Source organism: Botryllus schlosseri, chromosome 3 (genome assembly GCF_051294905.1).
Source record: "Botryllus schlosseri isolate E-star chromosome 3, Bs_hap1, whole genome shotgun sequence".
Classification (NCBI taxonomy): Eukaryota; Metazoa; Chordata; class Ascidiacea; order Stolidobranchia; family Styelidae; genus Botryllus; species Botryllus schlosseri.
The window spans coordinates 29,642,478-29,667,213 of NC_137238.1; the positions used below are offsets into that span (position 1 = coordinate 29,642,478).

The following is a 24,736-nucleotide window of genomic DNA, read 5'->3' on the forward strand; positions in this document are numbered from 1 at the left end:
GGTCTTAAAACTATCGTGCATCTCGTTACGTCTACCATATTAAGAGGTCTTCCACATAATCACGTGGATTGGAAACAGTTCTGCTTTCAGAGTCTTTGCTTCCACGCAGATACGGATTATTCTCTATAGGATTAGGCCAGATTTTCCGGTGACAGATGATGATCATATATACCTGTGTTAGAGAGTATCCCGTTCTCGCGCACAGCTCCCTGAGTACCGCTTCTTTCGCGGGATTGCATTTGAATGGATCGCAGTTCCTGTCGTCTCCCTCTGGGATTGTCTGATTATTAGTTGTCATGGTTTCGGATGCGGTTGAATGAATATGTAGAAGAGTTGATACGATACCGGTGCTGAGTACTCAAAGTGAGATTACGTTGAATTACAACCCGTGGCCTGCAATAGAACGGAAGACTTGCAATGCATAGTAAAATAGGAACAGTTATAAAGGTATTGGCCCAATATATCGACATGTCGACTTTGCGTTTCAGTTGATTTCGAGAATTAAAGATAAGGTGAGTGATATTTATTTGGTTGGAAGAATAGAAATCTATTTTCTCCTTTTTCTTTCCTTTCACGAATGACATTTGTGACAAACATGATAATATCCACCTGAATAAACATCGTTACGGAAATGGAATTCACGATCATACTTTTGGTGCATTGCTGACGGAAAATCAACCTTCTGATGTCGAATATTTTCGTTGATATGCGACTGTATTTTGCTTAGCTGGACAATGGACATTGATTGTGATTAATGGAATGTAAGCTATATTTGTGGGCAATGATTGGATTGGCATCTGACATACTCAGATTAGTAGATTAAACAAACAGGTTCATGGTAAAATATCAAATCTGATTCCATGGAGCCCTATATATTAGGAGCTACGTTCGTGAATTAACAATTCTATTTTGCGAATATACGTCGAATCTGTCCAGAATACGGAATCTCGGTTTGACACATGCCTCTTTGACACTTTTAGCTTATTTGCATTCGCAGTGATAGATGATTTTGGTAATCGTGCTGCATAAAAGTGCAGTAACATGCACGAGTGCACGCGGTACATGATATATCAAGTTGTTCATCTGGACTCCATCTGGCATGCAGGTTGAATGAATGAATGAGATCACAGATTGATTATTATACGAATCAGCGATAGGGTTGTTCGGCGAAAGAAAACTAAGCATTGACGTGTCCTAGCCGAGATCTCATCTCGAATGTGATGGTTTATCTGATTTGACAACAGTCATCATTTGCGAATCCCCGTCATCATGTTTGGTCCAGCGATGACAAGGGAAACGGGAATACCAAAAAGGAAATATACAAGTTGAGGGTATACGTAGTACGTTGCATGTCTAGTCTACATAAGAAACTTACCTTGCATAGAAAGAAGTTAAAGGACAGCCTTTTACAAACACGTGGGTTCCACTAATTAAGCGAGATTACACAACGAATTATTTAGATTATCGAAGATCAAATATTACAGGAATCCGTTCACATTATTCTGTTGCGTAATATAGAAATGTGGATTAATATGTGCCCCTTGTTTCGATGCTTGACATGGATAAGGCAGAATATCCGTGCAGGCCTACTCTTTACATGGTGCATTTCTATATCGAAAAAATGACTGCTTGTGGCGTAACGTATAATAGATCGGTGGATGGTGGAATGTTACGTTTCGGTGTGGTGGCGATATTGCCTAAATTCATTACTTTAGTCCTGGGAAACCCACAACTCTATGTTTGTGATGCGTCTTCTAATAAAAATAGCTTATGGTGAGTGCCGTGATGCAGGAGTAGAGTAAGCACCGTCTCGGATTCGCATAATTTCGTGAAAAACGTGAACCCGGTCTAGAATTATGCTTGCGTCACTCACGAACATTCCGTGCATCTCAAAATATTCAGGTTTTAGACACCGTTGGACCAAATCTATTCTCGGTAACCCACATATTTTCGCGGTTATATTTTGTATAGCCTCATAAAAACTTGGCGCTCTGTTTTGCGTGACTACTTTTCATCGTATTTTTACAACACTTCTACTTATCATTGCCGGTCGAATTTGCAGTTTCAACGTTTAACCTGGCCGACGATTGACGTCTGTGGTATCTTATGATCTCGGAAGATACGGAGTCTTGATTTATATTAGGAAAGCCGCTTACCGCGATACTAACAAATAGATTGAACATCTTAATGTCCAAATCCTCGTTTCACTAGCGAAATAGCATTTTAACTCCTATATGGTTCGGTCACTGGTCAAATACTAGCTCAGGTTACACTCCATTCCAAAAGCGCAGATAATAATATTGCATCTCGCTTGATAGTAAATATTATAGTCTAAGCAAGGTGCAGGGCCTCAAATTAATTCAAACTACGACGAGAAGTGTCAATGAAAGTTGATACCGGTTATGCAATGAATACTCTCGCATCGGCAGGGCGACGCCCAACTTTGTCGCACGTTACGCAAAATCACAAGCATGACACGAATGTTGACCCTGCTTTTGAGAACACGAGGCACGTGTTATCTTCCTACATTGGGTTTAGTGTCATGTTATGACCATGATTATCGCGACTTTGCCGCCAGGTGCAATGCTTTTGCGAAATACCCCATTCCGATTGGTCATTCGGTGTGAAAATATCCTTTATACGCTTGACTCATATACGACGTCAGCTGATGCGTTTACGTGGGTGTCACCCACATTTGCGCGTAAGTCAGATATCAATAATAAAATGTTATGCAATATATCCAAGCTAAGTCATATACGGCAGATACCTAGCGAATCAAGGATTCCTATAAACTATCCGTTGTCTAAATTTGATCAATGTCAACGCCTTTTTTAATATCCATATACGCAAAATTAATGTTACGCTATTCTTGCGTGCTCATTCGTTAAAATCTGCTGAGAACGAAAACGCGTGATTTATCTACTCCGTTAAAATCATACCATATACGTGATTTCCGGATTTAACACTTTTCCACCCAAATCATCTTTGTTATTTGAGCTTAAGTCTTATACAAATATCGGATTCGTTCCGTGTCATGCCCACATCAGGTTACCGATCCAGGCATTACAAAACATCAAGAAAATTCAAAATCATCAGAAATTCAATTTCTGAATCCAGGCCATCAAAAATTGCATTTTCACTTCCGTTCCATATCCATCCAAAATTATTGAATCTGATGTATGGTCCAATGACCACACTAAATGATCCATATACATTCCTGCCACTCCATCGAATGGTGAAAGGCGAATGGACATTGGATAATTTTATGGACTTTTCGAATTGTTATTGGTAATGGTATATTAAGACTGCGGCCATGTACACCATTTTATTTCTTACTATAATTCATTTCATCATGCTATATAGCCTTAGATACGGTTACGAAAAAGCACATATCCACTCAATCTTGCACATAAAACCTTTCTATATTCCCATATTTTTCGCAACACCGGCATCTGCCTGACTTCAAGCTTCACCCACTAATTCCAATGTTACGATCGCACAGCTCTGGTCGCAAATGCGATCATGTCATGATTCGTCGTTAACGAAGCACGCGCAAAATGTTCAAATTTCATATTCCTCGCGAAATGGGTGGATTTTATGTACATACCTATCGCTCGGCAAACATAAATCGTATTCGCCACAAAGGAGCGGCGAAGGAATACCGAAACGCGGCAAATATGCGACGGTGCAAAGCAAATACTCTGCCGCGCACCTGAGACCGTTGCCCGATAACGTTTTAATCAGGTAATGGATAATAATTTGCCATATGTAGCAATACGACCATGCACATCAATTGTTATGGCTCATCCCATAATGCATCGGCGAAGTGGTAAGCATGTCCAGTTCGTTAAATTGCTACTGTGTCTTGAAGATGCGAGTTACAAATCATACAATTCAAACGACGATAGAGTTCACGACAAGATGTGGTGGGGTGGCTAATATATGCTTCCCTGCACCGTCAATCCATCGAAAAGTCTAGTGACTGTCAACATAGAGGCTTTGTCCAATGCGATGGTTTAGTTAGATGACGAGTTCAGCTACTAAGACTGAATGGATATCAGTAACCATAATTTTCTCGCGTGTTTACCTGAGTACACGAATGAAAGCGAAACTAATCTTTGCATGATACAGTACGTCGCACAGTCGTTTGGCAGTTACGTCAAGTACATAGCTTAAAATCTTAGAAACATTTGAATTCCTCAGATTGTAAAGGCGATCGTCTTGGAACTGTATCGTTATTTCAGGTGCCCTGATTAATACTTATCGTCGACATGGACGGTAATACGCGATACGTCATACCAAACTCCGAAATTTGGTTACATGTGCGTTACCTATCAGTCGTAGAGCTACGCCCATAGCTACATATCTTCATACAACTGATAGGAGATTTTGAGTATTGGTTTTGTAGGGTTCGAAATTCTGCACCCATGATATCGGTTCCGCCCGCTGACCCCAGCCTTTTTATCAGAGGTGGTCAAAAGTAATCATCTTTGATAATCAAGTAGAAGTGAAGTTATTGATATTAAGTAAAACCGTAATTATTCCATGCCTAGGTTAGTCACCTAAAATTATAATCACTTGATCAAGTACATTCCAAGTTGGCCCAACCGACTTGATTTATCCGAAAGAGGTAGAATTACTTCGTTATTGATCGCATCTGCTTTATATCTACCTACATCAACGAGTTGGTTTTTCTTTCAATATGTATTTATCAAAATTATGTTCCTCAATCTCATAGGTCTTTGGTGACGTCACAAAAGGAATGACCTTATGAATGCTCGAATCTGGGCGACGAGCTGATTGCATGTTTTTCCTGGCAGTGTGGGTTAGGGGTCTTCAAAAATGACTTTTTTCTCAAATCGTACTGGCTACTTGATAAAATTGTTAGGTTACCTAATTTAAGCCTACACGCTAAATTTGGTTCAATTCCAACCAGTAGCCACATTGCTACAAGAGAAGAAAATGTCCATTTATTATATAAAAATAAATAACAAAAAATTGGAAAATTTTCTGTTCACCCCATGAAAGTGTTAGGTTGTCTATATAAACGATGTTCACGAAATTTGATTCAATTCCAACCAGTGGAAGCGGAGTTATTGCATTTGAAAAATTTGGATTATGAATAAAATAGTATTTACGGTGACCAATTCTTTAATTATTTATTATAGTGGTACCGGGGCCTACGATATTTACGGCCTTATCTGGTACATTACACTTGCAAGAGCTAACAGGCCGATGCTCACAAAACAGAAATTCCCTATTACTCTTGACGTAATAATGGGCGAGAGTTTTGATAGGACGATTACTCTCAACGTGACAATCGGCGATTGTCTCGATTTCGCTTCTCACACCGGACTCTTCGCATTTTGAAGCGAGTTTTTGAGTTGAAGGTTGACAGCTATGTTTTAAGCTGCCGTGTTTACCGTCTTATACTATTTGGCAGGCTACAGTAATGCGATTGAAATACTCTGTAGCAGACCCCTCAAGTTTGAGTTGAAGTTTTTGTGCTCGTCGCCGCGTTTGAAATGTTACAGGATGATGCCGTGATTAGCTAAATGCGCCAGGTACGATATTCCGTACGGTATATAGTGTAGTGGAAAACGTTTAGCTGTCGTTTTGACCGGCTTACAGCGTGACGTAGGATGCAGTGCATGGTTTAATAATTCTTTATGGTGCGTATGATGTATATGGTGTTTGGTGAAGAATGGGTGGTGAGCTTCATGTGGCCTTTCTTCCAGTTAATTTTGACTGATTGTATATACTTGGTGACTCAGGTTTAGCTTAAGGTAAAATAATTGATAATGGTCAATAAATGCTGTGCTTATGTTTGTACGGCTGGATATTTGACAACTAAACAAAAAGTTTCAATTTCCATTTGAGGATTTGGAGTTACAAAAAATGGATATATTTCGTGAATGGACGTGATTGGAAGCCAACGAAGAATTCTGTAATTTGTGCGTTGCACTTCGAAGCAAAGTACATTAAAGACTGTGGCTTTCGAAGAAGAACTGCTCTTGGATAGAAAACCAGTTCCTACCATCCGATCGGAGCATGAGGTGCGACGGCCTTCATTGATCCCGACTACGACCCCTCGCAGAAAACCACCGAAGAGAAGGATATTTCAGAATGATCAGTTGAAAGATTTTGAGCTGTCTGATAAAACGAACAGTTTATAAGATTTGACGGAGTCCCACACGCCAGAAAGCTATACCATGTACAAAAGACGGTAATCAATATGTAATATTCTACTGTATGGAATTCAATGACTAGGTGTGGCGTGGCGCATTATTCAACTTCCCGAAATATCTCAAAAATGCATGAGACAAATCCGAGCACAATTTACTGGAAGAACTTTTCGAGCCAAGAAATTTGTCTTTCCTCCATTCTCATTCGCCGTTGATTCTTCAGGTGTATCATCACCCAGCGGATTTATTGCATGGAGCGATCTTCACAAAATCAGGGAATATCATGATAATGATTCGAATTTGCGGAAAGCGCCAAAAGTGATATATGCCTCGTTACATCCAAGCAATAACAAGCAGAATGTCAACTTAGCTCCTGCTCCATTCTATGACTCGACTATTGCAGCTTGCAAAAGTTATTTGCCTCTCACGGAAGATATGGCTTCATTCTTGAACCTGATTAATGCTTGGTTGACGATTCTCATGGTATAGGCAAATGTATGGGGGGAGGTTTCTGGTTGGTTCAGCAGAAGTTACCAATTCTGAAAAGATAATACTGCTCTGTTCCATCCTAAAAATTGACATCAAGCTCAACTCATTTTTACTATTTCAAAAAAGTCATTGAAGAAGTGGCTATCGAAATTACCGAATCATTTCTATCTCCTTACAGTGAGAAAGTGTCGTGTGTAGTTGCTGGGTAAATTGGAAAGCAAGTTCACGCTATTTCGACTTACTCGATCGTGGGGGACTGCTTACTCCCTCAGAACCACTTGCCGAGTTTGGTTTTTTAACCCTAGATTGTTCTGATAAAATCATCTTCCCTCACCCTAAGTCGCAGTGAATAAGTTTTGCATCGTTTTTTATTATTATTACTTTTTTTGAGAGGGGGGGGCTGTGCATGTTATGATCATCGAGATCAAGCTTTGAAATTGGCGTCAAAATCATTGTGAATATATATTACAATAACAAGCAGAAGCTAGTTAATGCCTCTGTGAGAAAAATACTTTAAAACAACGACAGTTGAGCAAGACGTAGCTTGCATGCTTCGGTGATGCATTTCATTCTCATTACCGGTACTTATGGCCGTAGCTTGTATGCTGCAAGATTGTTTTTGATACAAGTAGTTTCTACTAAGACATGTGTACCAATTCTTCTTCACGTGCTTGAATTGATTTTACCATGCAATAAAATGGTTTACATGAGCATGTCGGTCTTTTCTCACTACTTAGCCTACTTCTGCAATCGGTGCATAACTGCAGCCTGCGAGGCCGTCTCTTGTCACTTTGTGACGGTAAGGTACTAATTTGACCTGTTGTACGAATACATACAGCTTATCTGAGGCGAGGCGTCTGGTAGCGAGAAGCGAAATCGCGCATAATCGCGAATTTCTGTTTTGTGAGCATCGGCCTGTTAGCTCTTGCAAGCATAATGTACCAGATAAGGCCGTGAATATCGTAGGCCCCGGTGGTACCCACCGTAAATACTATTTTATTCAAATTCAAATTTTTCGACGGCAATAACTCCGCTTCCATTGGCTGGAATTGAACCAAATTTGGTGAACATCGTTTCTATAGACAACTCAACACTTTCATGAGGTGAACAGAAAATTTTCAAATTTTTGTTATTTATTTTTATATAATAAATAGATACTTTCTTCTCCTTTAGCAATGTGGCTACTGGTTGGAATTGAACCCCTAGTATGGGTCCTTAATATGGCATTTTGACTGCGATTAACTAAACGAAAAATACTTGTTCCCGATCAAGAATCACGTGTCGAAGCTCGCATGGCCCGCTTTATTTGCATTGCGGGGATTGCATTCGTTAAGTTTCAAAGCAACGGCGCTGTTTCCCTCGCGAGTACCGCAAACAAAAAGTCATCCATTCCTTCAAAAAGACCGGAGAATGGCCTATCGCCATGTGAAAAGTACACAGCGAGAAGGATTGCTGACTCGGGGATATCTCAATATTGATTAGATCTCGTGATGGCGATGCTTATCCGTATTCGGAGCGCTTTTTGTGTCGCGAAATATCCACGAGGCTAATATCAAACTGTAAGTTTAACAACAACTAGAAATCGTCATATCGCATTATTCAGAATGACGCATTGTTACTATATATTGATGTGATAGCCATCTGCACCTTAAATATGTGCTGAGTCAAGCGGGTGAGAGGCAAGACGGCATCATCACTGCTATCGGGGATGTCGGAGGGTATTTGCTGTTTCGTATATTGACGACTTATCATTGAGATAAAGTATGTTACTCGCAAACAAATATAGATCGTGTGTGTAAATTTAAATGGATTTGATTCATCAATCCGACATAAGCACGAATGGGATAGAAGGCGAGGTATTGGATCGTCACCATTCCACACTCATGGAACATCGATGATGGATACGTGATATTTTTATCACTATTCATGTCGCCATTATTTATCGCAGCACGAAACGGGATGTTCTTTATGCGCAGAAATCGACATCTATATTCTACATTTTCCGACACCACGCACACTTGTAAAAGTTGAAATGACTATAGCATTTCGGCGCAAATTTGATTGAAGAACCTTTTACCCCCATTTGATACCGTTATCGTAAGCTCTGAATTCACAAAGGCGTACTATTTTTTTTCATTTTGCTGCTACTTGTCGAACAGTAATTCAGTTGGCGCCTATTTTCAAAAGTTTAACACTTTGACTGCCAACAATCCTAAATATAGGATTTTACTCAATGCCATAAACTGCCAGCGATCCTATATTTAGGATATTTTTGAAATGAGTACAGTAAAGTCCGGAATTGGTTTTATCCCCGAATTACGGCTGTATGCGAGGCTACTGAATAGGCTTGTTGTCATAAACCCTCATTTTCGTTGCCGGAAGTATTTTTTTTAAATCACATTTGCATACAATAGGTCAACCTTTTTTTGGTTTGACCACTAGGTGGCTTTTCATAAAATGAGCAGCCAAAAAATTGAATTATTTTTATAATTCCTGGATGTTGAAAAAAAATTTTTTTTTCATAAGTTGCGCAAGGTTTGCACTTATCAGCATGCCCGATTCCAGCCAAATATCCAACTAGTCGAAAATTCATTGTTCGCTGGCGTTTACTGGCAATTTCCATAATAGGCCTTGGCAGCTAAAGTGTTAACAAGTGGAGTCAATTTGGAAGGGGCTGTTCATAACTGAGTAACGTCATGACAGTGGCGAGATAGCGCAGTGGTATAATCCGCGGCTGCAACACCAATGGGTGCGGGTTCGAGTCCGACCGAGGTCGACTTCCGAATTCCGATATCTAAGTGTTGGAGGTTTACCTAGGCTCCTCCTCGTCACATCAACCGCGTCAGCGGTGTCTTACAAAAAGCCTAGAGGTGGGCCGTGCTATAAGTCGGCAGTTACGGAAAATAAGAAGAATAACGGCCTGGTGTAAATGACCATAGTAGTCGACAAACACCATGAATACCCCAAAAAACAAAAACAAAACAAAACGTCATGACATTGCCATTTTGTTTCGACAGAAATATTCGACGACACACAGCATCTTGATCTCAGATCATTATTGAAAATTGATTACGATACGAAATATTCGTTTTTTTTTCTATGCTTTTGCTTCGACCCTGTTAATTTTAAATTGTTTTACGATAGCCGTTCTCCTAAAAATCCCCGATTCTCCTAAATTAGTGTATAGTGTATTTCTCCACCGACCTGCCACGTGACATGACATGTCACCCTTATTGACAACTGGTATTGCACGACAGGCCTAATAAATTACCTGCTTTGGATAGATTATGTGCAACGTGTCCTGCTGCGTAAACTTTGCAAGGAAATGGTTTTGATGCCTAAGTTTGTGAGCGAGAATATCACCTATTGTCAAAATGGCTCACATGGGTTGGATATGCGTCTGCAGGAGGAATGCTTTCCTAGTACTTTCACCAACTTATGAACCCAATTCCCAAATAATCAATTCGCGGTGCGGACGGGTAACTTCCACACCATTGTTACCAATGCAATAAACCAGGCTTAGATTTTCAACAACAGTGAAGAATAAACTGCGTGGGTGTGGCAGCAGTTATTGATTTCCTCACGTGCTAGTCCGATACGAATATATACACCGAACATTATCCATGAAGATCAGAAATGATGTTTGTCAAGATGCACTCAGCTACTATTTATAAGTTAAAGCAGCTACATAAACCATTGCATTTTTACCACTTCTAATTGCATATATCAAGTCGATATCGCTTATAATATTATGATTGCCATCAATGAATGCATGTTCCAAACGCATCAATAACTCGCAAACTCACCTTGCAAATTGTTGTGCCTTTGGATTGACGAAATTAGCAGAATCACCCAATTACTCCACACACCGTTCAGTACATGGAATTATGCCCGTGCAGATAATTCGTCGAATAATCTCGTGTGTGGAAGTAAGTGCTGCGTACACACCGTGATGATAAGCTGGCTAATGTGTAACCAGTTTGCTGACAGGTTGACAAACAAACGTCGATTTGGTGGACGGTCTTGTGTATTTACATCGGGGCTCATAACGACAGAAGTATATCTTTAGTATCAGACGTAATAATTTATTGCACAAACGAACGCTTGCAATGATCGCCCGACAATAGTTTGGGTGACTCCTATATTCTTCCTTTTCAACCGGTAAACTCGAATATAAGGCTGCCGTTTGTTATGGAGAAAGATAATCGCGAGACAAGCATCGACAAGTAACGAATCTATGCTATTCCGATTACGAACAGGACATTATGCATTGAATGGGCATCTCCGAATAGCGGTTTCGGCGACGCCATTCTGTACCCATTGTAAAGTTAGCGAAGACCTAATATATTTTAGGTTGATTGCCGGGCACCGGGACAGCGCCGTCGGATACTGATAACCACTGTACGGCGAAAGGGCACTCAATTTACCTTGGGAAACTCCGAGACTGATACCAATATCTTACAACGCAGTATCGATTTTGTGGGCGACATAAATAAGATTATTGGCAATTCGTGTGATGCTGCGAATATCCTTTACTAAATAATTGAACTAGCTTGTGTTGTTGAGGAATTTGATGGGCTTGTGCTGCAAAAGACCACTGATGTTATAAGCATCATAACATGATTATATAAAATTATTCAAATCATACAACAAAGGGAATCAAAAAAAACTATCAAAACACGCAGAGCTCAAAATGGAATCTGAAAAAATGTCGCGATGTAAAATAAATAATCAACATTATTGTATACCGATGGTCATTAGGGCTACCGGGGTTGTTGTTGTATGTAGTCTATTCGTGGTGCTTGTCATATACTATGGTCATTTACACCATGCCAGTTTTCTTCATTTTTATTCCGTTGCTGCGGAAAGACTTCAAAGATTTTCTTTTAAATCAAAACATCTCATTTCAACCAGCTAGCCACCAAGACTTTTTAAGAAATCACGGATTACTTCGCACCGTGTTTATATAAATTATATAACAGCTGCAAGCTCAGATTTTAAAATAAATCACGTCACACGTTGGACTGGACATCGTGTTATCTGTTTCTAAACCAGTCAGCGGGAGACCTGGCATTGCATGCTATCAACTAGTGCGCTGTACTCTGGTATGGAACTTACATTGTAACTCTGAGTAAGTGTTCCAGATGTGCATTAGTGAGGCGTGTTATGTGTTTGTTATTTGATGAATGTCGTGTCCGGCTGTCCGCAAAGGCTGATTCGCAACGATAAGTTGAACCAAACACGCTTGCAACCTTCACAGCTGCTGCGCATTCACCACCGTACTTTTCCGTGTCAACAAGGCACCAAAAGGTTGCTGCAGCCTTGTGGGCTTTGAGGTGGAGGTGGTTTTGCAGTGGTACAATTTCAATCTCTAACTGTTCAGCATCTAGTCATGACAGATTTCATTATCCCTGACAGCAGCATCGATTACAGAAAGTTAGAAACGTGGTACTATTAATTGCGTTGAGTGTAAGAGAGACAAGCTGTGTCAAAAGATACAATACACATTGGGCATACTGCCTCTGCTAGTACGTCACCTCCATTTGCTACCGGATAGTAATGTTGTTTACTACTTTGGCATTGTCCGGGACGTCGAGCTACCATAACAGAACTCCCCACCATTTCAAGAAGACCGTCGATGGCATGCCGTTAAATCACCTATGGCCAGTACGCCGTAGGCCTATTCTACGCCTTCGATATCTTGTTATTCTACTACATGTTGGTATATTACTAATTGTAATTGGGGATATTTGATATCATCATTTCAAGTGTTTTTATATATATGTATTGTCATTTCTAAGTCACATGTTATAGTGTGATTTAAACAACAATAGCTAAATCACTCAATTTATATATTTAAAAGCTGACTGGTGATAATCTGACGAATATTGGCAAATGCTGCTATTCTATCTATTTTTAGAACAGACTCGCGGGCTCATTTGGTCCTCGCGCGCTACCTGGTGCCCGCGGGCACCAGGTTGGTGACGCCTGGTCTACATGTACTTAATCAAGTATTCAAGGATTGGGACTTGCAGTCTTTCTCAATCATTTGTTCGACCCGAACAGCTAATCTACACTACAAATATTTCTAATTTTGTCAAGTGGGAAGCATCGTTTGGTCATAGTTAGATCATTTCTACGATTTTACAAAACCAGCCGATGCATTTTCTCTGTCACAGTATCATGGTATAATTCCAAAAATTGCATCAATTTTGACTGCATCGCGAAAGCGCATATTGCGATTTTCTTCCCCTGTGCAACTGAGTTATAATTTGAAAGTAATGTCTAATTTTATCTATATCAGGGGGGGGCAACTTTTTCGGCAAAAGGGACACATGAGATTTACGAACCATTGTGCGAGCAACTGGAATGTTGATAACCTTTATTTAGTCGTCCGATAGGAGCGAACCGAATTAGGTAACATTGCAAACAATACTTATATTATTACGCTCTAAAACTGATAACAATTTGTCATGCAACTGTGCAGTGCGCAACCAGTCCCTGGTCGCGCGAAGCGTGAAATTTTTTTGCAAGATAAAATCAATAAATATGTTGCTAACATACATTGGGGAGGGGCGCATCTGTATACCACTGGGCTCATTTGGCAAGAACAGGATAATTCGACGTTTAGACATAGCAAAATCGAAGGTATCAGTGAACATGCCTCTATCATTTTGTGCAAATGTTTTGTCGACGATCTCGCTGCGAGTGCACAAGCGAAGCCGCATGTTGGACGACACGTTATCTCCTAATTGCGATTATAGTTAGACTCAATTCTGTGAATAATATGTATTTATAATTTTCAGAAAGGGGCTCAAATACTGAATGCAAGAAATCTAGTGACAATGAATCATGCGAAGTACCGAGAAAAATTTCAAGTCAAATAAATCTGCTCTGAAATATTCTACTTTATGGTCATATACGAAGATCTGGGATAAATGTGGCTGGCGCCTGGATACGTCAATGCGTCAGAACTGTTGTTTTAGTCATCATCAAATTTCGAGGTCATGCTAATCCAAATTTGGTTGGCCTTGCAATTGTATCTGATGTCATAAATAATTTCGAGAATTTCTTCGCAGGCCACGCCTAACATTCTCGTGTGCCAAATTTGGCCTGCGTGCCACGGGCTGGCCGCAGTTGATCTGTATGGTTATTAATAACAGCGATTAGTGGTACATAAAAATTCTATTGAAAATTCTTTGAAAGCAAATGTTTTCATGATAGAGAAGTTGGAGTCGGAGTCGGAGTCGAAGTCAGGGTCATTTTCACAAACTCCGACTCCGATTCCAGCTATTATAGTTTTCACGACTGCAACTCCGATTCCGACTCCATCAAGCGAAAGTTACCCAGACTCCGACTCCGACTCCGACTCCACAGCCCTGAACCACTACGCTATCTCGCCACATGGTGCTATACATGGCCGTAAGCACAACACTTATAATACATATTCAAGAAATTCCGGGAAATGTTCGATTCGAAGTGATCCAAAAGATCATGTTATCGGGCACTGTAGATATCCTTCGGAAGGCCTCGAATACACAACTGGACTAAAATTACACTTGTGCGCGTAAATCACAGCATAATTTCTGTGATTTCGATTCTTCATTTCCAATCACCTGTACCTCTGCAACCCTTGCCAATTCTTCATCTACCGCAATTCTGTAATCTGTCCTCGTCGTGTATTGCATAGTAATAGGAATAACAATTTAACTGCATTACTAAAATTTTAAAAATTTACTTCAATCTCACTATTTTCCTTGGGGACAGGTTGCTCCCCGGATTATGTGTGTATTTACCTGTTTCACAGTGAATATAGAACATAATAATTGCATGAGCTGCGTGCCGTGTGCCAACGAAACCCCGGCAACGGAAGCCCTGGGGTTGATAACCACTGGTCTATGACCTTTCAAATGTAGTTGTCATGCAATGAAAATAGTCTGCAAGGCACTATAATCTGGCATTTGAGAAGCTGACGGAATATTAGCTTCAAGCAGTCCAAATTTTGTTTCAATCCGTCCTAATTTGCCTTAATTGCAGTATTGGATGTCTTTCTCATTCTCTCTTTTGCAACCATGTAGACAACACCAGTAAGTGCTTTGGCCACCTTTGGCATGGTGACTTGACCGATAAGTAGGTGGTCATGGGCAAGTTAATATAACAGATCATACCTGTGAGCATCCCATTGCTCTGTCACCGTTGGGTAATTCTGACTTACCACAGAATAGCCTTACATCACCCAGTCAAGTTATTACCTTACGAATGGTTCGTTATATGTCAGTGGATCTTAAACTTTGATACCGCGACCCAGATCTAAGTTTTCGCCGCATCTTGCGAACCAAGCCTCACGCATCAAAAAGAACAATTTCTATTATCAGTTATATGCTACATTTTTACGAGCATGTCTGACACAGAGAACGCCCAGACAATAGTTGTGCGGAACGCAGATCTATGGAACGCGTCCGACGCATGTGATTTCAAATTGGGGTGCATTGATTTCCTCTAGGGGTCGCATTTGTACTACTGTCTACTCAGGTTGTTAGGAAGGGACTACATTGTGCCGACCATTTCGACGACCAGACTTATCGATATCGTAGGTTTAGGCCAGTGGTTCCTAACCTTTTCTGCTCCGGCGCCGTTTTTCAAAATTTATGGTGCTCTAGCGCCCCTCACCTCATATTGTAAGGACTTTAATAAAAACAAAAGGTAAGAGGGAGAGCCGTAACAGCACTTCGTCAGCCACCCCTCCGATAAAAGGTGGTTTGGGACATCCATAGCGTGATAAACCAAATTTCTGGGGTCTTCGCTCCCAAGAACCCCATCGCGTGATTTCGATGGTTAGCAAAGTTTATGTGGCATGGTTCCCTCAGGCAGCAACATTTTATATAATGCATGAATGAATAGGTGGTTATTGCATATATATGTCTCCATAAACTTTTTATCCCGTCACGTAATCAGATTTACCATAGTAGCGCAGAGTGAGCTGTTGTCTTGGAAAATGTAGGGTACGTAATTAATAATTAAACGTACTCGGACGTGCCTGTTGGTACAATGACTTCGTTACATGTTGCTATTTTGTTGCCTCTTGTCCGCTATATAGTCAAAAGATGTTGAAACGCATAAACGTATTAAACTAAAGGAAGCACACGATTCAAAATTGGTATTTCTTCACTGGCAAATAATTTTTCTCTGATGGATGTTATTCGTCCTATGGGGTTCAGATTGCGACGACATGATAATTCGGCACGAGCGATTTAAGCACCGATCACCAAATAGGCTTATATACATCGATGTTTACGGTCAACATAAGGGCAATCCTCTTCGGCCAAGGTTTTCTCGCTGACGATCTTTTTGGCACACTTTTCGAAGTCCCATATTAGCAGAAACTTCATATGTCTTCGTGCATCGTGGCGTGGTAATGGCCGACACCGAAATGGCTATTTCAATTTTCCCGAATTATACGTATTCTGTCGTGGGGAGTCGTCAAAACATGAACATGATGTGTAATTTAGGTTCATTCACCGAAATAATTTAAGGCACCTTTCGAGCTCCCCCCCCCCCACCGATTGGGTCGTTTAGGTTGGAGCAGTGTCGGTTCTGGTATGAGGTCAAAGTCCAGGCGGTCTTTTCGGGACTTCAGTATTGGAAATATTTCGCGATTTAATGGCGCTCGAGGACCGTTCGACTATAATAAACGATTTAATAATTGTATGTGGGATATTCAGGGCTAAATCAAGGTTGTTTATAACAACAATCGGGTACGGGGTCATACCCTGTGGTTCGAACCAGATGTACACATCCCGAAATCACATCTGTGATGGCAATACGGGGAAATTAATGGTAGTGGATTTTGTTTTGGTGCTCTGTGTAACTAAGTAAGTCAACTGCGAATGGGATGTGCATATATCTGATCCTCACATCGAATTTAGTACTGAACCCTGTTGGTAATTTTAACATGAATGTATTCCAAACAAAGCAACCCATATTATATAACGTTCATGTGAGATTGTGGACCACAACATTAGTATCATCCTTTATGATACGATGAAGAAATATTCTGACGATTTAATTTTGTAGCTCTCCAATACAAGTATATTTAGTTATTCCTTTCGTGCACAAAGCATAATTTATGTACAAGGGGCTCTCACTCTCAATAGTGATATACAGTACCTTCTTCTTCGATTTCCACGCGGTCTGCGCTGCAGGATATATTACCTACTTCGAAATATTTTGTTGAAAATAACGCTAGCAAGCGTGACAGCAGCGTTTTAACGGGAAATCGGCCAATAAAAGTAACGCGCAATTCATTTTACATGAATTATAATAACCCACTACATTTATGAACACATATGTAGCAAACATCGTCGAGTAGCGCAACCACAAATTACGAGATTTGACATGTTTTGTAGAATATTAATTTGATCTGAATACTCACTAAGGATATGTCCTACTGCTACATCATCTACTGTGAAGCCATTCTACAGCGCCCGCCATATCCCCCCTTGAGCCCAGAGCCCCCATATCTCTCATTGAGCGTTTCCGCCCCCTTCAAAATCGCGAGCGCGCCATGGGGGCGCTGGGGGCAACGTTAAGTACCACTGGTTTAGTCCAACCAACGATGGTCAATTTCGGCCAAGCTTTTATCGCCGCTGATTTTTGGCACCTCACTTTGCCCAGCCATCGGTTACCAAAACCGAATGCCTTCATGTGTTCCAGCGTGACAAGGGTTGACCTCGAAATACCGTTATCTAATAGTTTTCCACCCGCTCGTTGCAAATCCCATGCACTTAAGCCTACTTAAGTCGGCTCATGACAGTTACCTCAGATATAGTCAAACTATCAACTGTAAATCGCGGGAAGCGAGATGAAATATTGTTGTCAGAATTCAACAAATATTAAATGCATATTAAAAGGTGGCTCTGGTGCAGTCGCGACCCAAAATTACACCCTTATGGGTCGTGACCCAACCTTTAAGAACCCATGTTGCATTTCATACGGCAACAAACCTAAGTGTACCGTTATTTTATTTTGCTTTGAATTTTCTTCTTCAATTATATTACTTTCTCGATACAAACTTGCCTAGTCCTATCTTCTTTCCCTTCAATTAATATCGCATAAATCATTAATTTGGTCTTTTCGCCATGTATTTTTATGTTTAATGAATCTAGGTCTTATATTCTCAAATGACAAGTATTCAATGTTAGTTCAACAGAGATGGCCAATTGCGTTTATAGAATTGTATTTAAAAATACATGAATAATTATCGCAAATAGGATGAAGCAGGATATGCCGGATTTAATTGAACAATCTCAATAGTTCTAGGTCCCCGGCAGATCAATGACAGATGTACTTCGCAATGTAATTCGACGCGGAACTATATCGAGGAAAAAGAACTCGAATCACTAAGAATTATATTCATTAGGGCTGACCATCACGTAATGGAATGAAAAATGTATTACACAAACAATATGACGCACCATACAGAACTAACTGAAAAATGAAGAACCATGATAGGAATTGACGAAGACATGATGGGATGGGAAATCGGATACAAATACAACATTGTAAAACCTAATTGATTTCATTAAGCAACAAGGAAAAACTAACCAATAACCGGATCGCAAAGGAAGGTTACGTCTTCGAAGCGAAGAGGAATGATATTATTCACAAGATCTTGCGGCAGGTCATTTACTGAAGGTGGACAATCTGGACAGCAACTGAAAGCAGTCAAACGCATTGTATACGAGTGCCGAACAGCGCAAAAGATTGTGGAACGGCTGAGTCGCCTCACCGAAGGATAGCCAATTAAAGTAAAATATGGAAATGTCATAAAGACAGAAGACACATAAATCAGGAGATACCAAGCGAGAATAATGCTCCCGATATATAAGCATAAAATGATACAACATAGGATTAAATTAGACCGGGAAATCAGATAGAACAAAATAAGGCAGAAATAACACTGATCGACATTTTATAACTTTATTTTTTATTTTTAGAACGATTAATTGAGTTTACCTAGTTTGACGATGTTGATTCCGAATTTGCAATCAGAATTTACTCATCACGTCACAATTTTGCGCAAAAATCGAATATAAATTTTACCCACAAACTGCTGAATTAAGGGCCCTTGCTCGTTTAGGTCCGTATATGATAGAAAATATATTCTATAAAGCTCTCCATATACTTTATTGGATTTTAGGTGTTATTATCTTAAACTAAACCCTCCAAATAATCAGGATCCTTAGTATTTCCCAGAAATTTATATGCAACTTCAATAAAAGAAAGTCATGTATGTTTTTTTCCCAAATCCACCTCCCTAATACGAAATATGGGAGTGTTCTGATTTGAGGTCCTACAAATACATCCTCTACTGTATTAACTCAAGTTTGGAAACCTTCCGTGAATGTATTCAGAGCATGTATTCTCTTTGATCAGAGCCTTTAAAAACTTTTTCATGGGATCCAGCTATGCTGGTATAAACACAACATTCGATCTGTTGATAAGAGCAGGCTCGGAAACATCCTGGTGTAAGATACTCCCTCTTCAGCCACTTACGTTAAATTCAATGATTTCTACAGTCCCATTCACACATAAAACAAGGATACATTGTAGATCTAGACCATCGGCTCTTAACCAGAGGTGGTCAGTAACGAAGTACTTCTACTTTTTTGAAGTACTCAAGTAGTTTTCCTCTACTTCTGGTACTTACTCAAGTAGATCTGATTTTCTCTACTTCTACTTCTACTTCTTAATATTTTGTGATCTACTTACTTACTTTTCGCTATTTTCAGTTTGTCAAGTAGAAGTAGTTTAATCCCCCAATACGAAAGATAGCCTTAGGAATTTCGGGGCTGTTTTCTCGAAGTATCAACATTCATAAAAGTCAAGTAAAGTTCAGAATTTTTTTGCGCTTCGCGCACAGTAGTTATCGAATGTAAAGTATGTGGGGGAGATAGCGCCCACCAATCTGACGGAGCGTGTTCGATTCTTGTCGGAGGTTTATCTGGGCTCCTCTTCCCCCGCCGTTTCCGTTCTTACTGCGACAAAAGAAAAGCCCAGTAAAAGACCCGACAAAACAAAATGCTCACAAGGAATGGAAAGAACTAGTAGAAAGGGCCCCCGCTTCAAAAAAGATCAACATCGAAAAGAACTGTGACATTGGGCACTCTATAGGCCGAAGTGGATGTTAAAGTAAAGGATCGCTACTGATGCGTGTCGTTCGACATCCTCCTATGTGTTCATGACATCGCATTTTACATTGTGTGCGACTTGTTCCGATGAAAAATATAACCCAAGGATGTTATGTTATGTTTTAACGAAAGTATCAGTGAATATAATTTAGGTACCGTATTGCTTGGTACCGCTCACACCGCATTGTCGCCCATATAAGATATTTCGTCACAGTAAATATGACTCACCATGACGTTTGAAACTACCGTTTCGCAATCTAGCAATTTCCTATAATTTCGTAATCTAGCAGTCCATGACGTGTCCTGCTAATCTGGAAAATCCAGCTTTTTTTAGCGTTAGACCTGTTTTAGCATATCACCTTCGAAGCTTTATCGACAAAAGACATCAAATATAATTTCCGCTTTAATATATTAATTTCCGAGTATCATACCTTTAGTTCTAATTACTTTCAGTTCTTTTGTCTGCAGAACATACGTGTTGAAGCATAAAAACAAGTGTAGTAATGCCTCTATTTTTCGAAAATAATGCTACACTAAATATAACTTTTACGATCCACAATATTTTTTATTAACGTATGCTAATCGCGCAAAGTGTTGAACCCCTATCCGATACAACATCTCCGTATTGCTCTTCGCCAACAACTTGGGGCCTTATAGTATGGGGTAGAGCGCCATGTCGTGATATTCTCTAAAACGGGGTCTTCGAGTAAACAAAGGTTTAGTATCGCATTTTCATAGCAATACTATAATTTGCATCCCATTATGTGACAGAATGTTTATTCTGTCGTAAATTGATACCTCCTGGGATGCATCAATACGAATCAAGTTCTATGCACCTTCCGCATAGCTCAATTTGAAGCTTTTGATATTCCATGCGAACGAATTAAGACTGTTTTCAAAACTACTTACTTACTTGAGTAGATTTAAAGTCAGTAAATTCTACTTCTACTTCAAGTAGTTTTAGGTGGCTTATGGAAGAAGTACTTCTACTCGTACTTGAGTAGATTTTTTCGTGGCTACTTCTACTTCTACTTGAGTAGCTTTATTGACTACTTTGACCACCTCTGCTCTTAACCTTGCTTCCAGCGCCCCCAGGGAGTGCTGGCGATTTTGAAGGGGGTGGAAACGCTCGGGGGGCGGTATGGGGGCGCTGGGCTCAGGGGGGCGATATGGGGGGCGCTGAAGAAAATGTCTTCGCCGTAGATGATGTAGTAGTAGGACATATCGTTAATGAGTATTCAGAAAAAAATAACTTTCCACAAAACATGTAAAATCCCGAGATTTTGGTCGCGCTACGCGACGATGTGTGTTACATATGTTTTCATAAATGTAGTGGGTTATTATAATTCATATAGAACGAATTGCGCGTACTTTTAGATCGCCAATTTCCCGTTATTTAAAACACTGCCGTCTCACTTGCTAGGGTTACTTTCAACAAAATGTTTCGAATTAGGTATCATATCCCGCAGTGTACAGCGCGTGAAAATCGAAGGAACGACTGTATATCACTTTTGATTGAGAGTGAGAGCCCCTTGTACACACAATAAGTTTTGAAGCATTGTGCACGAAATGAATAACTAAATATACTTGCATTTGAGAGCTACAAAATTAAATCGTCATAATATTTCTTCATCGTATCATAAAGGATGATACTATCTCGTGTTGTGGTTCACAACCTCACATTAACGTTATATAATATGAGTTTCTTTGTTTGGAATACATTCATGTTAAAATTATTAACTAGGTACAGTACTAAATTCAATGTGAGCAGATGTGTGCATCCAATTCTCAGTTGACTTACTTAGTTACACAAAGCACTAAGTCAAAATCCAATACCATTAATTTCCCGTTTGCCAATCGCCGATGTGAATTCGGGATGGTTCGAACCACAGGGTATGAGACCGTGCCCGATTGTTGATATAACAGCCTGGATTTGACCCTGAATATACCGCACACAATTAGTATATGGTTTATTATATAGTCGAATGGTCCTCGAGCGCGATTGAAGCGCGAAATATTTCCAGTATCAAAGTCCCAAGAAGACCGACTGGACTTTGACCTCTTCCCAAGACCGAAACTGCTGCAACCAAAACCCCCAATCGGTTAGCTCGAAGGGTGCCCTAAATTATTTCGGTGAATGATCATAAATTAAACATCATGTTTTTATGACTCCCCCACGGGAGAAGACGCATAATTGTAGAATATAGAAATAGGCATTTCGGCGTCGGCCAGTACCACGCCACTGTGCACGAAGACATATGAAGTTCCGGTCAATATGGAACTCCGAGAAGTGTGTCAAAAATATCGTCAGTGAGAAAACCTTAGCCAAAGAGGATTGCCCTTTTGTTGAGCGTAAACTTCGCGTAAACTAACAAAAGACCTAACAGAACTTGAACTTATTTTGGACTTACGTTGACATACTTCACGTCTTCCGTAGCATCGCACAAAAAATGAAATAAAAAAAAGAAAACTTACCTTGAAACACTTTACGTTCGTACCATCGTACAAATAAAATGCCTTGTACTACGCAAAAAGAAATGGTACCATAATTAAAAACTTACCTTGTGATACTTTACGTTCGTGTCTTAGTAGAAAAATTGCAATCAAAGCAACAAATAATAAAACTATGAAAACACCATACCAACAAGTATGGTGTACAAAGAGCCGCAAAAATACCATTTTAAACCAGATATTTGGTGATTGGTTTTGGTACATACATTTCGGGCGATCTCTGCTCCGGAGGACTTGCTCTTCAATTCGTTTTCGCATATCATCAATTTGTGGGCGTTGCGTTTGGAAGCGCGTCCACTTGCCCTTCTGCGCTTTTGCGGACTCTCAATTTGAGGCGCCGTTGACCTTGCTTTGGTGATGATGACACGAACATACTCTTTTACGAGCTGTACGAACTGCTTACGGTTTGACTGAAGAAAATAATTATTTAATCCGAGCGAAGGTTTCTCAACCGGAGGGCCGCGAACCTATTTCAGGTGGGCCGCGAAGACATTTTTAGAAACGATCATAGATCCCGATTTGTAGGTTTGTTCTCTACCACGCAAGTCGAAAATTAAGGAAATATGTCAAAATTTTCAACGTTTTCTTCCACTTTCGGATGATGATTCCGGAACATGTAATTGACGGACCTGCGGGGCTCGTGCTCTTTCGGACCAAACTCACTACAGCCTTACGGAGAAAATGTGTTTTGGTCCGAAAGTGCATGAGTCCCGTACCACTCCGGTTTCGTCAAATTCAGATTTGTGAATTAGGCTGCGTGATTCGCAAAATGCCAGTTTTGAAATGTTAGTCACCTTTATAGCTCTCAGAGAAATGCAGAGATACCTCAAATATGTGACTGGCGGTACTGAACTTGAATAGTGCTTTCAGAACTGCATTCATTGCAGTTGAATTTGTTACCTCAAATAATTTTCATGGGCCCCTTATCAAACTTCCAAATATTCCAAACACTTTATATTCTCAAGATTAGAAAAGAAATTTCACATTATCCTGCTCCAAATTAAATTGTTTTGCGCTACAAGCTGCGTCGCCGTGCTCACAATTTATAAGTCAGATTTTCGTCACAATCATATTGATTGGAGCGTGAAATCCGACAGTGCGTTATTGTGTATGCGTGAGATTGAAATTCATTCTTTCTTCAAAGTCTTTGCGAACGTTTTCCAGGAAATGCAACAATCCAATTACGGCAAATCAAGCTCCTCATAACCCGTTAATTCGACGTAATAGACGAATTACTGATTGGATATTCGCTTTATTGTTCGTTTTTGTCTGAAGTATTCATGGTGTTTTTGTACTACTAGGCGCGAGGAGGTAACTCTACCGCACTGAAAAAATAACAACTGGTGCCCAGGAGCAGTGGTTTGAACGTTTGTCGCGAAAGGGTGTCTGGTGGGCCGCGCTATGAAATTTGGATGAAAAGTGGAACGCGAACTGATAAAGGTTGAGAAGCACAGCTATAGCTAGACACATCACATCAGTACAGCATATATTGTTGTTCGTTGAAACTTGATTTTGGACCACGCTGCCGTGCAATTTCGACTTGTCAGTGATTACTCTCAATTGACCGACGTCGTAGTTAACATCGGGTTGTTTTCCGGAGATAATTGTTTAATCGCCTGAAAACTTTGATCATGACTCTGAGTCATCAAATGCGTCTTATCGGCTGCATCGGCTTATTTAGAGGTATCATCATAAGTCCGACAGGTATATTACCACATATATTCAGATCTAGTGTTGCGTTTGAAACAAATATTTATGTTTATATTATGTTTTAAACAGTATTTTAAAAAAGGGCAGTTTAAAGAAATATTTTTTCCAAAGTTCTATAATTATGCCATGATGGTATAAATACTTTCGAAAAGCATATAGTATGATTCTACAATGGTTTGCATTAGATATTATCGGCGTATACGATATGGAGTAGTGGAACCATCGAAATCGTCGTTGGTTGAACAGTTATAGCACGCATAAGTTGAAGATAACTGGTAAGGAGTGGATGTTCCGATGACGATGACCGCCGACCATGAAAATGATGCATACGGTGTACTGTAGATCTTGACCAACATATTTTGGTTCGTTTAAGACCGGGGTCTGAATCCATTTTCACCCTATATTTTCAATTGTCAATGTGATTCCACTGTGGCGTCACGATTAAATATTCGTGGCTAAAAAAAAAACAATAAAAAACATCTTTGAAACATGCTCGTTCCAAATTGATTTTTGTTTAAAATGCAACCGGATTCACATCCCAAAACGTGATTTAATAGCGAACAGGATGTGCAATAAGTCTCTTGCTACGGGCGTAAGACATACCTTGCTGTAGAAAAGAGTTACCATATTTTCGCGATCAAAAATGAAGAC

At 40.0% G+C, this 24,736-nt stretch overlaps 2 protein-coding genes across 7 annotated transcripts in view; one reads left to right on the top strand and one right to left on the bottom strand.

Annotated features, from left to right (window-relative positions):
- Positions 1 to 10,641, bottom strand: part of LOC145435030 (APOBEC1 complementation factor-like) — a 37,291-nt gene extending 26,650 nt beyond the window's left edge. For 2 of the 3 annotated variants that reach the window (XM_080312307.1, XM_080312309.1), the window contains exons 1-2: positions 10,481 to 10,641; positions 173 to 393 (exon numbers count right to left, since the gene is read on the bottom strand). In XM_080312307.1, coding sequence (XP_080168433.1) covers positions 173 to 298 — 126 coding nt within the window. In that variant the 5' untranslated portion in view covers positions 299 to 393; positions 10,481 to 10,641. Of the gene's footprint in view, positions 1 to 172; positions 394 to 1,375; positions 1,521 to 10,480 lie in introns of those variants that run through there. The other variant, XM_080312308.1, reaches the window with a different exon arrangement.
- LOC145435023 (baculoviral IAP repeat-containing protein 2-like) overlaps positions 1 to 24,736 on the top strand; it is a 406,058-nt gene that overhangs the window by 199,243 nt on the left and 182,079 nt on the right. The gene's annotated exons all lie outside the window — the stretch shown is intronic.